Source organism: Mytilinidion resinicola, assembly GCF_010093595.1.
Source record: "Mytilinidion resinicola strain CBS 304.34 unplaced genomic scaffold BDZ99scaffold_1, whole genome shotgun sequence".
Classification (NCBI taxonomy): domain Eukaryota; kingdom Fungi; phylum Ascomycota; class Dothideomycetes; order Mytilinidiales; family Mytilinidiaceae; genus Mytilinidion; species Mytilinidion resinicola.
This window is the reverse complement of record NW_022985437.1, coordinates 702,074-715,757: the sequence shown is the minus strand read 5'-3', so window position 1 is coordinate 715,757 and position 13,684 is coordinate 702,074. Positions and strand designations below refer to the sequence as shown.

The window sequence follows — 13,684 nt, the reverse complement described above, 5'->3', positions numbered from 1 at the left end:
TCGGCATAGATGAGTGACTTGTCTAGACAGTTTGTAGTGCTTCGACCTATATCTTGGACAGCGGCATATAGATGAGTGTATATAGAAAGCTTCGAGTGATAAGAACTGCAGCGAAATACTTGAGACACACTCCCTCTAGGCTTTTCGTACACTTGCCTAGTACCGCTCGAGGTCCTCTATTACGTTACGAAAAATCGGAAAAGGACAATGTTGACAAGCCCGATAGCTTTGCGGGCGACCTCAAATGGTGTCAGACTGTCACTTTATGTTCAACGGAGCCTGATCCTAAGTCCGAGCGTTGCGCCACGACGGGTTAAGGGATAGCTCTCATCCAATTTGAGTATCCCGTATCCACTAGTACTCGCTCCTCCCGATTACGAAAAAGCGCAAAATCCAATGCTACTCACTAATATGCTGTGACATTGAACCAGGGTGATGGATTGCTTCCCCCACATCACACGTTAAGCAATACGCAAACAAGCAACGGGGGTGCAGATTAGTACTCACTGATACAACGGCATCGAACACGACCTTGAGAGTCCTTTGCTAACCAGAGTGAACGTGAACATGACAGTCACAAAACAGGCTTATCACCACCCCTATCCATCCCAACCGTCTTAAGACTCAGATAAAAGACCTCACGAGCAAAACGCCGAAAAGAAAACTTACGTTACCGAGCACCCCCCCTGCTGAGCACTCTGACGAACCCCAGCAAGGGATTTGGGTTCGCTACCACTCTTCGACAAATATATGTCGTCAACTGAGCTGCGGGAATCAAACCCAAACCTTAGTGTCCTCAATTCGAGGACAAAGCCGCTGAGGATGAGATGCCTCGTAACGTCACCAGACGCGGGCCGCACTTCGCAATCGGGACGGCGCTGTGGGTTAGTTGAAAGGAAGACAAGATTAACAAAAATAACAAAAATATATAGATAGAGGGGAAGCTCACATAAACCTCACACGCGATGCTTGACCAGGAGGAGATCTCTTCGGTAAGATTGTGGTCCGCTTCACTGTACCCTAATTCATTCATATCGCCTCTGACCGTGATGCAATTTCATAGCGATACGACGCTGAACGGCGACAATTCTCCGGCTTACGCAATCTACCTCACGAAACCGTCGGGATATCAATTACGCCCAACGACCCAAGCAAGCACACCAATAGCCAAAGGTATCCAAAATCCATCGCTCTCATCTCCCTCTTTCCACCCTTTCCTATCATGCCACCAGAACAAGACAAATCGTGCCCTAACGACACGGTTGTCTACTCCCTCCCATCCCTCATCGCCGCTAATATTAGGTCTATTTTGGCTCAGCCGCGGGAAGAAGAACCGTTTGAGCCTTACTAAGTCAGCTCATCATCACTCAAGCATAAGGTATTTTCAACGTACCTCCTGGCCCAAATAGTTGTTTTGAATGGTTGGACATAAAGTTGTAGAAGCTGAACCACAGACGTCCTGTCAATAGGGCCCAGCAAGCGGTCTAGGAGTCGTGACCTTTTCTTTCCGAGCTCGCGTCGGGCACGGACGGCTTTGCCTGCTATGCCGCTGGCGATGCAGAGTAAGATCCATTTTATGACGGAAGAAACGCCCGGCGATAGTAGTGAGGTGTCTAGGAATAGGCGGAACTGTGGGTGGGCGATGAGACGTCGGAAACAAAGGTATAGGGAACACATGGTGGTTGTACTTGGGAGAAGGCGCTAAGAAGAAAGTGAAAAGAAGTGATTCTTCGGCGATGGTTTGAGATAAGATGACTTTAGCGGCGGCGAGAGTGGTTGCGATATTGATGGATTGAGCGATTGGGATGCGTTCGGATGGATGGTGTTTAGACGAAACGCCCAGATGTCTACAGTCAGTAATACTTTGCAGAGAGAAAGAATTGGCAGTAGCTCCTCGCAACAGACACCTTGCGCCATCACCAGACATACTTCCTCAAAATGTGCTGAGCCTTGAAGTAGCTCGCAGCTTTCTTACTTGGATCATACGCCGCTCAATGGCACATCCAAGTAAGGTTCCAACCAAAGCTCGATTCTTGACGCAATTCTAGCCCGGCTAAGGTCCTTATGTACAATCAACACCCGCTACTACCCGCAAAGATATCCCCCTTCCTCCTCCACTAATTCTCCCAATGATATCCATCCAGTGCTTATAGCTTGCTGATGAACAGACGCGCAGCCTGGGTGCGGACCTTCGCGGGCAGGATGTACTTAGAGAAGACGTAGATGAGGGCCGGGAGCGCAATGAAGGCAACGGTGGTCTCGTTGACGAAGAAGAAGGGGACAAGTTGGGGCATCGCCGCGCGGTACATCATCTGCAGTCTGTTAGCCGTGCCCGGCTTCATGGGCTCGCAAATTGCATACCAGTCCCTGAGCTGGCTTGGCCGGAGTCTCGGTCTGCTTCGCCTTGATCTGGGTAGCGGCTAGAGTAGGGCGTGCAATCGTTGAGGCATGCAGCATGCCTGGCTGGTGCTGCATGGCCCTTGCGAGCGGGCGGAAGACACGGGTGGAGTTCATGACGGGCTCTGCGGTATCTTCGTTAGCATTGTCCAGGGCGCGAATTGAGGGCGAAGGGAGCTCCGGAGTGCGCAATTGACATACTGGTTTGCGGATAGTGGCCCGTGGGGGATGAGGTTCGATGGCGTGGTTGGGTGGATGAGCTCTGAAGTTGCGGTTCAGATGAGGTTTCGAGATCTGGGAGAACGGAACGGTCACGTGCACGACACCCGAACCGTTTTCGTTTTCGTTGGTCTGTGCTGCTTACCTTTGTAGGACATCACCAACCTCACTCTCGACGTCAACAAAGACAACGTAACGAATACCAAATTCGAGATCTTGGATCAACAGATGATCGGTTACAGCAACTACCAATTGAAAGAGTTCGATTTTGACATTTCGAGGTGCTACAGATGTTCGAACTGATCTCAGATCATACGCTCGCTCCCATTGTCGTTCGCTATCTACCCACTCCCAGCTCAATCAAAGCGCCGCTTTGACTGCTTTTGGTTTATGTGGTCGCATAATGCATTGCTGTGTCATAGAAGCAATCATTTCCCCCTGTTGATCCCATATCTGTGCCTCATCGTATGTCCTCCCTTCCCCTCCATTAATCGTTCTCAGCTCTTTGATATGCCATTGATTCATATCAATCTTGTTCGAAAAGAGGCGTAGAGCAAAATCAAGCGTCGAACATGCGGCGGCATCTTGCAAAAACAAGTTACTGAATGAAAGTGGGAGGAATGATAAGGCCCCGTCCATGTAGAAAGAGAGTGCCGACACGTTTTCTGCTGCGGTCGTCAAAATCGACTTGCTCCGCACCCATTCGGCTGATGTTTTCGAAGTGATAGGCAGGTGGTCTTGTGTCGTCTTCAGATGCTTCGCCATCCCGTATAAGTTCTGCGACATGACATTGCCAGGGGGGGATCTGCACTCCCAAAAGCGTGCCATGAGTCCGAACACTGTATTGAATACGTCGACCATCTTCTGCGATACTTTTCCTTCTTTCACTAGTCCATTCGCGACCTCATCTCTGGTGGGACATTCCTCGGCAGGAGCATATTTGGAAGCAGACGGCGCGGAATAAGTAAACAGAATGGCGGGCTCTTGGACTTGGAACTCAGCCAAAAGGATGAGACACGGACGGTGGGTTCCATCGTCTTGCTCCTGACTGACCTCGACCTGCCGACTTGCAAAAGTCCGAGTGTCTCTGTATCGCCGAACTTTGCAGAAAAGCTTCCGATCCGTGAGAGCGGGTCCGAGGTAGTTGCCCATGATGGAATAGCAATGATATCCTGGTTTGATGGTTTGATGCGCCGCATTTACTCCTACGCCAACCGTACATCCACCATAGGCAATGTTAGCTGCGTTTCCCATCTTGTCCGGATTAAAAAGGGTGACATAATAGTCTTCAGAAATCTTTTCCAGGGCCACTTGCTCAGGGAGGGTTGCGGCGAGCACCATGTTGCATGCTATGGCAGGAAATTGAGTCGAAACCTGAGGCTTGATGAGCAATGAATGCAAAAAGCGAGAAGAGACGACAGGTGAGAAGAACAGGATGCTGCACGATTAGTAGATTGTTATTTAAGCCAATGCAAGTCCAGAGGAAAATCAGTATTGCTGAACGCTGAAGAGTAATCGTTGTGGAGAGCCGAGGCACGTCTCCCACTAGCATGCTTTAATACTGTCACGTGCAAGCTTCAATAGTCTCCGTCGTTAGCCCTCGAGTTTCTAATTCCATCATCGAACAGCCTTTGCACCGTACCTTTCTAGAGCTCTTCGCAAGGACCACGGCGTATTCCAATATGATAGAAGGCAGTCCTGACCTAGTCCAGTTGCCATGTTGTGCTTTGGTGCCCCGAAGGCATAGTAGTTCCTCTGGCGAGCTCTTCGAAGAGCTTGAAGATGTTATTCCTCGAATCAGACTTCATCATGGAAAACTATTGAATGAGCTGTTACAGCTAACAGATCCCGCAGTAATTCAGGTTTGCTTTGGGATGACTTTATAGACAATTTTCGCAGTCAGCCTTGTCGAGGGTGCCAACCCTGCAACGCAGAAACACGTACATCCCGCCTAAGCCTCGCCAGGCAACCTATTATTTCAAAGAGGGAGCACCGGTCAACCTTGTAGGTTAGATGAGTCCACCTTTCTTCACACTCTTCTCAACTAGTTCTACATCAAAAGCACCAACCCTTAAGCACATAAGCTAAGCATGGCCGAACCCTTCTCAATCGTTTCAGCGTCTATCAGTCTTCTCGACGTAAGCCTTAGGGCTATCCGAGAGACGTACAAGTTCATCTCAGCCTTACGCCAAGCATCGGCGGAGCTGAATTACATCCATCGCCACCTTGCCGGCCTAGAGAAGGCGCTCATTCGGATCAAGGCTCTCAAACAATCATACTTGACCTCATCGCTTGCGACTTTACACCGGTCATCCTTCGATGCTCTTGAGGAAGAGCTCAAGGCCTTCGTTCAAGATCTAGCCTGTCTCAGAAAACTACTCGGGAATCCTGAGTCCAGCGCTAAGCATGCGTTCAACCGATTTGGAACGCGAGTAAAGTCGGTCTTCAGAGAAAAGGAGTTGAATCAAATTTCGGAAAGGTTGGACAGGCGAAGATTGGGAATGTCTGAAATTCTGTCTACTATTGGGCGGTCAGTCTAAAAGTGCAAGGCAAAACCTAGTAATATTGACACTTCTTAGACATAACGATCTAGAAACACAAAGAAGTCTCAAGTCCATCCAAGAAATTCAAAAAAGTATTCGTGCCGACCTCAAGGCCAGCTTTACAACAAGTCGCCTGCAACTCAGCGCCGTTGACAAGACTCAGCGATGTATGCGCCGTGAGCAATTACAACTGTCACAGGCAGTCCTACAAAAGATATCCACCCATAGCCATGGCATATCCTCGATGCTAGACCAACAGAGAGAGCATACAGATTCTATGGTCGCGGGGTTCTCGACTGTCAGTGACCGGTTGTCAGCAATTCATTCTGATGGTGCAGCGTCGAAGGAAATGATACAACATTTTGCAAAGCATGCTTGCACGAAGTTGGGCAAGTTGGATCGGTTAGCTGATATCGTTGAGAACCTCAATGCACTCCACCTGACCCCTGTGGGAGATCAAGTGATACTAACTGGCTCTGCCCAAGATGCCGCCGCTTCTTTATCTCTACTCTCAACACAGTTTGGAAAGGTTGTTGCTTCGGTAAATCAACCATCGGGAAACAACCCACTTTCTCCAAGCGGGGCAGGTAATCTTTTCGAGAATCTCAGATCTCTTCTAGCGAAGTTGTATGCCCAGGCTTCTCACGAACTCGCCTCAAAGAAGAGACAACCAGATTCTCTTGGAAGGTACAGACCATCCCAACCTATCGCACTGCAAAACATTCTGAAAACCCGTCCGTCATATGTTCAGACTATCACGAGCGTATTGTACTACAAGAATGATTCCGAACGTCTCAAAGTAGTAGAAGTTCAAGAAATTGAGATCCATGTAGACCTTGGTTCTATCGGATCAGTAATAGTTTTCAGAACCAAGAGCGACCCGAGTCAATCACATGAACACAATTTTGGAGGATTCCGAGCCCTGTTCTTTCCGAGAGCTGAACTGTCAGTTTGTGGGTTCGCGGCTTCTTTTGCCAACGACGCGCCGACACCCACCATGTCGCCTCTACTTTCAACATTTGGACTCCTACGCGCGGATCATGATATATGGAGATTCATCCAATATGGTCACATCAATGGTGTCCGCGATCTATTGTGGAACCGTCGGGTTCATCCGAATGACCGGGAAAGTGACGACGGAATCACCTTACTGGGAGTAAGCCCGTATTTATTCCAATTGTTGGCTAATTTACTGCTTCCAAATAGTGTGTATTACTAACATATCTATAGTGGGCGGCATACTGGCACCAACTAGAGATTATGCAAACGCTGCTACTCGAAGGCGCTGATCCGCTGGACTGTAACTAGTATGTCATCTTTTTTGCTCTTTATAATCTAGCTTCTGACATCGGATCTATCACAGCAAAGGGTCCTCAGCATTGTCTATCTTTTATAGACAGATGAAACAAGAAAACCAGCATAGTGCGCAAGTCCTAGATGCCACACGCGCTCTCACGACTGCTAGAGGTGCCGATATTGTGGATTGGGCTGTGCACGTCGACTCGGATGTAACTGTTGAACTTGAATGGACCTATACACGTGGCATCCTTCACCGCGCATCTCGAGCGTTGTTCTGCTCGTGGCTCAGCGCTGACGTAATGTCTGAGTCCTGTCAATCTCTAGAACTTCTGATCCAGCGTGGTGCTGACATGGAAGATAAGGACGGCTAGGGACTTACTCCTTTGTTGTCTACCACAGTCGGTGTCTGCGCCAGGGCGCTTCCTCGCGTGATGAGATTGTTCCTCAAATATGGAGCAGACCCCTACGCCACCAGTAACTCAGGCCAGGGAATCTTTCACCATATTTCTGACCGACTTAGGATCTGCAATGTCTACAAATTAGGCTCCGCATGGTTGGAAGAGATGACCGAAATGATTGTATCGCTTCTTCAAATAGGATGCGACCCAAATCTCCGAAACATATGGGGAGTTACGCCTTCGGACATGATGAATTCAACATCGTCCTGGACCCTTTGGTGCCAGTGTCTCGAGAAAGTTGGTTTCGATGTCGCTCAGCTACTTCAGAAAGACGACGAAGCAGACGGTATCGAGTGGCTAGACAACGAAATAGACGAGAGGTACGAGACTGTTGTCATAGAGCATGGAGGCCTTGAGTTAAACGAAAGTGAAGAGCTGGAGGACCTTACGACCGAAGGAAGTTCATCTCGACACCGCGGAAGCCACCGGGTGTGGCAGTGGTGGCTGGCACCGTTTTTCATGTTCGCAGCCATGCATTTTGAAGCCGCTGTGGATCCGTGCCACATCCACGCCCGCTATCATTCCGATGGGCGCCCTTGCACAAACTACGTTGTGAAAGATATGTGCGAGCATAGCGATCATCAAGACAACCAATATCCCCCGATTTTTTCTGCACGCGAGGTTAGCTGGAGGAAGCATGTTGCATACCGCTTATGGAAGAATGGACTGCTTGGAAACGCATACGAAGCGTCAAATGAATGGCTCAAATCTACTTACCCTTGGCTTTTTATCGACTGGGATCAGTAGGGCGGTTTACCTTCACTTTGGGATGTTTCACTTGCTTAGTTGCCGGTTAGCTATCTACTCAGCCCCTACTATCTATCTATTGTATTCACGCTTGTCCACTACCACCGCCTCCCCCTTTCATCCCCTACCCCCGCTCCCGCAGAGCCCGAGTTGGAACGGCAAGATGCGACTCCGAAACTTCGGCATATTTCCACAATCGGGGGGTGCTTCGATGGCTCATCAGCGTTGGTCAGATTGTCAGTCCTCACGATCCCCATTCACGCACGCGCAAGAAAATTAATAACGGCAGGTTCAGAACGCGTCACCTACACAAATCACATCCACCCATTCTCTGCAACAATAACCATCCATAATGCATAAACCTCACACTTGGATATCATCCCACGGGTATCGTCATGCCTTAATAAATAGCCACCCAGAACACCAAAACGCCACAACCACCCTACCATCAAAACTCTAATACCCCCAAACAAACGTGACCCTCTCATCCCCCTCCCGGCCCTCACTCGCCTTCTCGACCCACTCCGTCAACCCCGCGAACCCCTTCACCTCTGCCAACAACCTCGCCAGCCCCAACGCAAACCCCCTCTGCCGCCGAACCGGACCCCTTCCATCCCGCCGCTCAGCTTCCACATCATCAGCGTCCCAGCTCCGCACTAGCGCCTGCCGCGCCTCGTTCTCCCGGCGCAGGTTAAGCCAGAAAAGAACGTACCCAGCCGCCGCAACGCTGACGGCAACCAGCGTCCACCAGAAGGGCGTGATATACCCCTCCTTCTGGTACTTCGGTCTAAACAAAAGGGCGGAGAAGACGCCTGCTAGATTCCCCCAGCCGTTGATGCCGAGCAGCACCGCGCGTTTCCCGGGGGATGGCGTGTTCCCCGATATCCACGCCACGGTGAGCGGGCTGGCGATGAATGTGCCGCTGAGTAGCACGTTCAAGGAGAGGTAGCGCGGGATTGCCCAGGCTTTCGTCTGTGGCATAGCAACTACGAGAACGAGGCCGGAGAGGAGGAGGCAGAGGCCTGCGAGGATTGGGGGGAGGCGCTTGCGGTGTCGGTCGGAGTATGCGGCGAAGGCGAAGAGGGTGATGGCACCGCAGATGTAGGGGGGTGCGGTGAGGAGGTTTGTGAGGGCTGGATTCGTTTTCCCGGGTTCGTTCGGGTTGTCGGTGGAGGAGGTCAGAGGGGCCAGCACGAGGGGGAGGAAGACTTGGAAGGCCATGGCGGGAATGGCGGAGAGGATGTTGACGATAAGAATGTGGTAGATTTTGGGGGAGGTCAGGGCGGAGAGAATGTCATGGGGGGTTATGCCGCGGTCGTCGGTGATGACTTTTGTGGAAGTTGGAGCGGTGGGGTTCAGGAGGCCGTGGGACTCGGATCCGGAGGTGTTGAGGCGTTCTTCGTCATCCTCTTCGTCTTCTTCTAGGTCGTCCTTGGAGTGGTGAACGGTGTCTGTACCCATGGTGTCACGGTGGATGCGTAGTTCTGCCCATTCTCGTTCGTCTGGCGTCAAGAACCATGCAGTCTTGGCGCTGTGTGGAAGCCAGAAGTAGCCAGCGAAGGCTATTATGACCGTGGAGCATCCTTCAAGTAGGAAGAGCACCTGCCAGGACTTCCAACCTTCCTCGCCGGTATCGTCGGGCCGGTTTGTTTGTTCGTCGCCGAACTGGGAGAAGACGAGGTAAGAGAGCACCCCCCCTAGCGCGCCTCCCACAGCTGCTTGTCCATAGAACAGGCTCAATCGGCGGGCGAACTCGAAGCGTGTATAAAAGACGGATAGGTAGACTACGGTGACAGGATAGAAGCCAGCTGGTGAAGATGGTCAGCAGCTGATTGAGGATCGGAGAGGGCTACATACCCTCACACGCCCCAATAATGATACGCAGAATGAACAACTGCCACTTCGACCGGACCCAGACATGTAATGCCGTACATACACCCCATACTATCATGCAAGAGGGGACCCAGCGGACCATGCCATACTTCCGGCCCAAGGCGGCTCCGAGAGGCTGCAGGCTGACGAAGAAGGCAAAGAAGAGGGCAACAGCTGTATTGACGTCGTCCTTCTCCAGCCCTATGTCGGACGTGAAGTGTGCGGACTCGGCATTGCCAATCTGAAGCTGTTAGTCGGCGTTGAAGGCTGCAGCTGGCAGGGCTCACGTTGGACTTGTCGAGCGAGTTGAACAGGAACAACAGGGCAAGAAAAGGCAGCAGTATCAGATCAAGCTTGCGGACCGTCTTCTTGTTCAGCAGGTGCTCTCTTCGCGAGTCCATGAGGTCGCCGGGCATGGCGCTGGGCGGGATCGAAGGCGGCGCTGGCGGGTGAAGCTCGTATGCGTCCATGTCGTCGGCCAAGCTCGGCGTCACCAGGGCGTCAGGCGGTGTGGACCCATGATGTGCCTCTAGCCTCCCCACTCATGGCAGAGGGCAGAAAGGGACGCGTCGTCGCACCTCGAGCAGCGACGATGCTCGAGTCAGCGTGCCACAAGTGGACCAACGCTCTGGCATGGCACGCCACAGACGCCGTTGGTGATGACGGCGGCGGGAGACCTGGTATCGAAACGTGATTCAGCAGGGCTAGCCGATCCGGGCGTATGTTTCGCGTGCAGCGCCAACGCATCGCCGTTGGGGGTGGGTTGCGTATATTCTCCGCTGCTGTCGATATCTGCGCCAGAGCCACACGGCCTGCATCTCTGTCGACCTGTTCGGCGGCCTCGCTGAACGCCTCCAGGGCCCCGAGACAGCAGGGCGTGCGCCGCGGGCAGGCCAGTTATCTTCCGGCCGTTGCCATGTAGCGCGGGCCGCTCAAGGAAGAGCCTGGCTGTCGGCACGAGAACAGGCAATCCCTCAGCTTGGTAGCGACCGGGGCCGCTGCAGCATGATGCAGATTCGCGGAGCCTGGCGGGCGTCCCAAGAGGCGTGCGCTGTTGACGAACCACAGCACGACGCGTTCGGCTGCTCGCTGCACTGGATGACTCGGCTTCACACGATATCACGGTGCAGGCCAGTAGAGGGCCAGAGGCTGCGTGCTGCCGCGCCATTCGCCCGATTGCGCGTGTTGTGGGAGCAACAATCCCAGCGCCGCCACTCCATGTTGGACGCTCGCGGGCATCAAAAAGCACAGCGCGTCCCGCGTCGCCCGCCTGAACCACAGCCCACCGAGAACCAGAAAGCAGGCCAGCAGGCCAGCAGGACAGCAGGACAGCAGCCCTAAGGCCCCGTCGCCGCCGCCGAAGCCTGGGAGAGCGCATCCGGGCATCACCCTGGCACCGAGTTGCGGACCGGCCCACACAGCTGTCCCGTTTGCACCATCCGCGAGCTAGTCCGCCAAAACACGGCCATCAACACCAGTAAACACACCACCTCACCGCCATCACCGCCCGCTGTACCGCTCCTCCGCCCTCTGTTCGCATACTGGCGCTCCGGCCCGCCGCATTGTCTTGTTTACCGTCTACATGTCTTCATAGAAGCCTGATTCGCCGCATCCCAGCTCGTCATCTCGCGACCCAGGGTCACCCCAAGCTAGAAATTGCCCTTATGCTTTTTCTCCGACCCACCGGCCCAGCACCCCGACCACGCAAACCCTTCCCTCCAGGCTTCCTGCGACCGTCTCTCAAACACCTCTCTCTATAGCGTCGCTCGACTCTGACGCGGCCTCGAGGCTGCCGCACAACCGCCTGCCATGGACGGCCCTCCGCCTCCGCCGCCTCCGCATGGCGCCAATCCCAAGTCCACAGGAGGTGGCCTCCCGCCAGGCAACTACGACATCTTCATAATACCGCCGCACTCGTCTGGTGGCGGCTTCGTTTACCTGCCGTCACTGGCGCCCCAGCGAAACAGCTTCCTGGCTGGAGTATTTGCAACGCTCGCTGCCCTTGGCCTGTGGCAGATTATTGAGCCGACCGTGAAGCAATGGGTTGCAATGATCAGCAAGGGTGTAGCGTCCGGCGGGGCGGGCGTTATTCTCTTGATAGTCGCTGTCGGAGTGCTAGGGTGGGCCTGGGGCAAGACACAAGGAGAAGGAGCCTGGGGTGGTGGAGGACCTGCTGGAGGTGGGAATGCTGATGGCGCTCGTGGAGCAGCTGGAGGGGTCCCACCAGGCTATCAGAGAGCAAGACCATCCGCCAATGGCTATCCGGGAGCTGGCGTTCCTCCCCAGAGTCCGCCGGGAGGAGGACCGCAGCCTGGCTACGGGCCACCGCCCCATTCTCACCAACATCAACACCAACAAGCTCCTCCCCGTCCGCCTTCCCCTCCGCCCCCTCCTCCTCCGCCCCCCCGGCCGCCACCACCGCCCCAAGAGCCCGACCCTGAACCGAAACCGGAACCAAAGCCTTCATGGTCGAAGCCCCCACCCTCTGCTTCTTCCGCCTGGGAAAATGCTCGCGAAGAAACACGGAAAAAGGAAGAGGAAAAGAAGCGAGCTGACGAAGCCAAGCGGCGGCGAGATGACGAGCAGAAAAGGAAGGATGAAGCTGAACGGAAAGCTCGTGCTCAAGCTGAAAAGGAGAAATGGGAAAAGATGCGGGCGCGAGAGAAGGAACAACGTGAACGCGAGGCAAGAGAGCGCATTGCTAGGGAACGCCAGGCGAAGGAGAAGGAAAAGAGGGAGAACGACGCCCGAGAACGAGAAGCGCGGGAAGCTGAAGCTCGGATCAGGATCGAGAAGGAGATCAGAGAGAAGCTGGAGGCCGAGCAGAGAATCAAGGCTGAGGAGGAAGCCAAGGCTAGAGCAATCAGAGCCGAGGAGGAGGCCAAGGCTAGAGCACTCAAAGCTGAGGAGGAGGCCAAGATCAAAGCTGAGGAGGCCAGGATCAAGGCTGAGAAGGACAAAGCAGATGCTGCAGCCAAGGAAGCAAAAGAGAAGGCGGAAGCTGCGGCCAAAGAAGCAAAAGAACAGGCGGACAAGATCCGCGCCGATCGACTCAAGGCTGCTCGAGAACGTGCCGAGAAAGAGCGTCAAGAAAGAGCAAAGAAAGAAGCGGAGCGGCTTGCAGCAGAGCGGCTCGCAGCCAGTGTAACCGGGCGACGCTCTGCGACGTATGGAATGAGTGCCGGAGAACGGACGGATGTCTTTGGTCGAGGTCCTCCTACACCCTCCGTTACTTCAACTCGTTCCTCGCCTCTGAAGACTACCGTCAAAGTGACTTCGTCGCCCAAGAAGAACTACGAGCGACCTTCTGCAAAGTCATATCTCGGCACTGAAGATGTAGACGCCCACTCTTTCCGTCCTTACGACACACCGAAGCGTCCAGCGAAGCCCCAGTCGTCTACCTACTCTGAATCTTCCTATGCTCCCTCCCAGAGTACATCTCGAACTACACCTCCGCCCAGCCAACGGGGTGCATACAGTACCAATGACCCCGACAAAATCCAGATCAAGGCTGTCTATCTCTTCAACGACTTATTCCCGAAGCCAGTGGCTCAACTGGTTGCCGGTATCGGTGCCGTTACCGATGGATTGATACTGAAGATCACAACCGAAGGTCTCTTCATTGACGACGATGTTAGGGGTGTTGCACAGCGTGAGTGGGATGTCAAGGCTTGGACTATGAAGCTTGTCGAGGTAAGTTTTTCCTGCCCGGTCAATTGATAAACCATTACTAACACAACCACTCACAGACCGGCGAGCGCAATAATAAACATCTCCTCCGCGCCAGCATCCGAGACCCTGAGGGCAAGAAATACGTCTTCATCATCGCCGACGCAGAGAGCTGGAAGGTCGCCATTGGCCTGCAAAAGCTACGACGCGGATCCCAGGTGCGCGCTCTCGGCGCTCTCGGCATGCCACCTCCAGAAACGAAACGCCTCCTCGATAGCCTCGGATGGGCATGAACAAAGTACTTGAGTGAGTGAGTGGACGAGAAATATTAGTTGCATATGTTCGAACACTAAAGAAGATCGTAAAGAGAAAAAGTTTTGCTTTGTGTACGGAATGAAGATGTTTCCACATTCCATCAGCCCTTTACATTCCAAGACCATCCGTTTTTTGAGCGAGCGAAGCGTCCGTCATAAAGATTCC

The 13,684-nt window shown here is 53.3% G+C and overlaps 7 protein-coding genes across 7 annotated transcripts; 3 read left to right on the top strand and 4 right to left on the bottom strand.

The window, feature by feature from the left end:
• Positions 1-1,010: 1,010 nt before the first annotated feature.
• BDZ99DRAFT_6526 (uncharacterized protein) lies at positions 1,011-2,037 on the bottom strand. The gene is made up of 3 exons (XM_033728796.1): positions 1,499-2,037; positions 1,394-1,443; positions 1,011-1,343 (listed from the first exon to the last, which is right to left on the bottom strand). The coding sequence occupies exons 1-3, from the start codon at positions 1,925-1,927 to the stop codon at positions 1,130-1,132; spliced, it is 693 nt and encodes a 230-aa protein (XP_033583953.1). The 5' UTR covers positions 1,928-2,037; the 3' UTR covers positions 1,011-1,129.
• A 110-nt stretch (positions 2,038-2,147) lies between these two features.
• On the bottom strand, positions 2,148-2,514 carry BDZ99DRAFT_513253 (uncharacterized protein; the record flags this gene model as incomplete). Its single annotated transcript, XM_033724699.1, has 2 exons — positions 2,148-2,312; positions 2,362-2,514. 2 exons carry the CDS (start codon positions 2,512-2,514, stop codon positions 2,148-2,150), a joined length of 318 nt encoding a protein of 105 aa, XP_033583952.1.
• Positions 2,515-2,837: 323 nt separating this feature from the next.
• BDZ99DRAFT_456786 (Thioesterase/thiol ester dehydrase-isomerase) lies at positions 2,838-4,077 on the bottom strand. Its single transcript, XM_033718532.1, has one exon. It carries the CDS (start codon positions 3,955-3,957, stop codon positions 2,977-2,979), a length of 981 nt encoding a protein of 326 aa, XP_033583951.1. The 5' UTR covers positions 3,958-4,077; the 3' UTR covers positions 2,838-2,976.
• Positions 4,078-4,706: 629 nt separating this feature from the next.
• Positions 4,707-6,505, top strand: BDZ99DRAFT_529082 (uncharacterized protein; the record flags this gene model as incomplete). The annotated part of the gene is made up of 4 exons (XM_033726395.1): positions 4,707-5,146; positions 5,196-6,315; positions 6,390-6,466; positions 6,499-6,505. The coding sequence occupies 4 exons, from the start codon at positions 4,707-4,709 to the stop codon at positions 6,503-6,505; spliced, it is 1,644 nt and encodes a 547-aa protein (XP_033583950.1).
• Positions 6,506-6,804: 299 nt separating this feature from the next.
• On the top strand, positions 6,805-7,795 carry BDZ99DRAFT_6421 (uncharacterized protein). The gene has a single exon (XM_033728789.1). The coding sequence runs from the start codon at positions 6,890-6,892 to the stop codon at positions 7,661-7,663; it is 774 nt and encodes a 257-aa protein (XP_033583949.1). The 5' UTR covers positions 6,805-6,889; the 3' UTR covers positions 7,664-7,795.
• Positions 7,796-7,876: 81 nt separating this feature from the next.
• Positions 7,877-9,957, bottom strand: BDZ99DRAFT_456784 (MFS general substrate transporter). The gene is made up of 3 exons (XM_033718531.1): positions 9,823-9,957; positions 9,521-9,776; positions 7,877-9,471 (listed from the first exon to the last, which is right to left on the bottom strand). The coding sequence occupies exons 1-3, from the start codon at positions 9,949-9,951 to the stop codon at positions 8,120-8,122; spliced, it is 1,737 nt and encodes a 578-aa protein (XP_033583948.1). The 5' UTR covers positions 9,952-9,957; the 3' UTR covers positions 7,877-8,119.
• Positions 9,958-11,344: 1,387 nt separating this feature from the next.
• Positions 11,345-13,497, top strand: BDZ99DRAFT_513249 (uncharacterized protein; the record flags this gene model as incomplete). Its single annotated transcript, XM_033724698.1, has 2 exons — positions 11,345-13,228; positions 13,285-13,497. The coding sequence occupies 2 exons, from the start codon at positions 11,345-11,347 to the stop codon at positions 13,495-13,497; spliced, it is 2,097 nt and encodes a 698-aa protein (XP_033583947.1).
• Between the last annotated feature and the right edge of the window lie 187 nt (positions 13,498-13,684).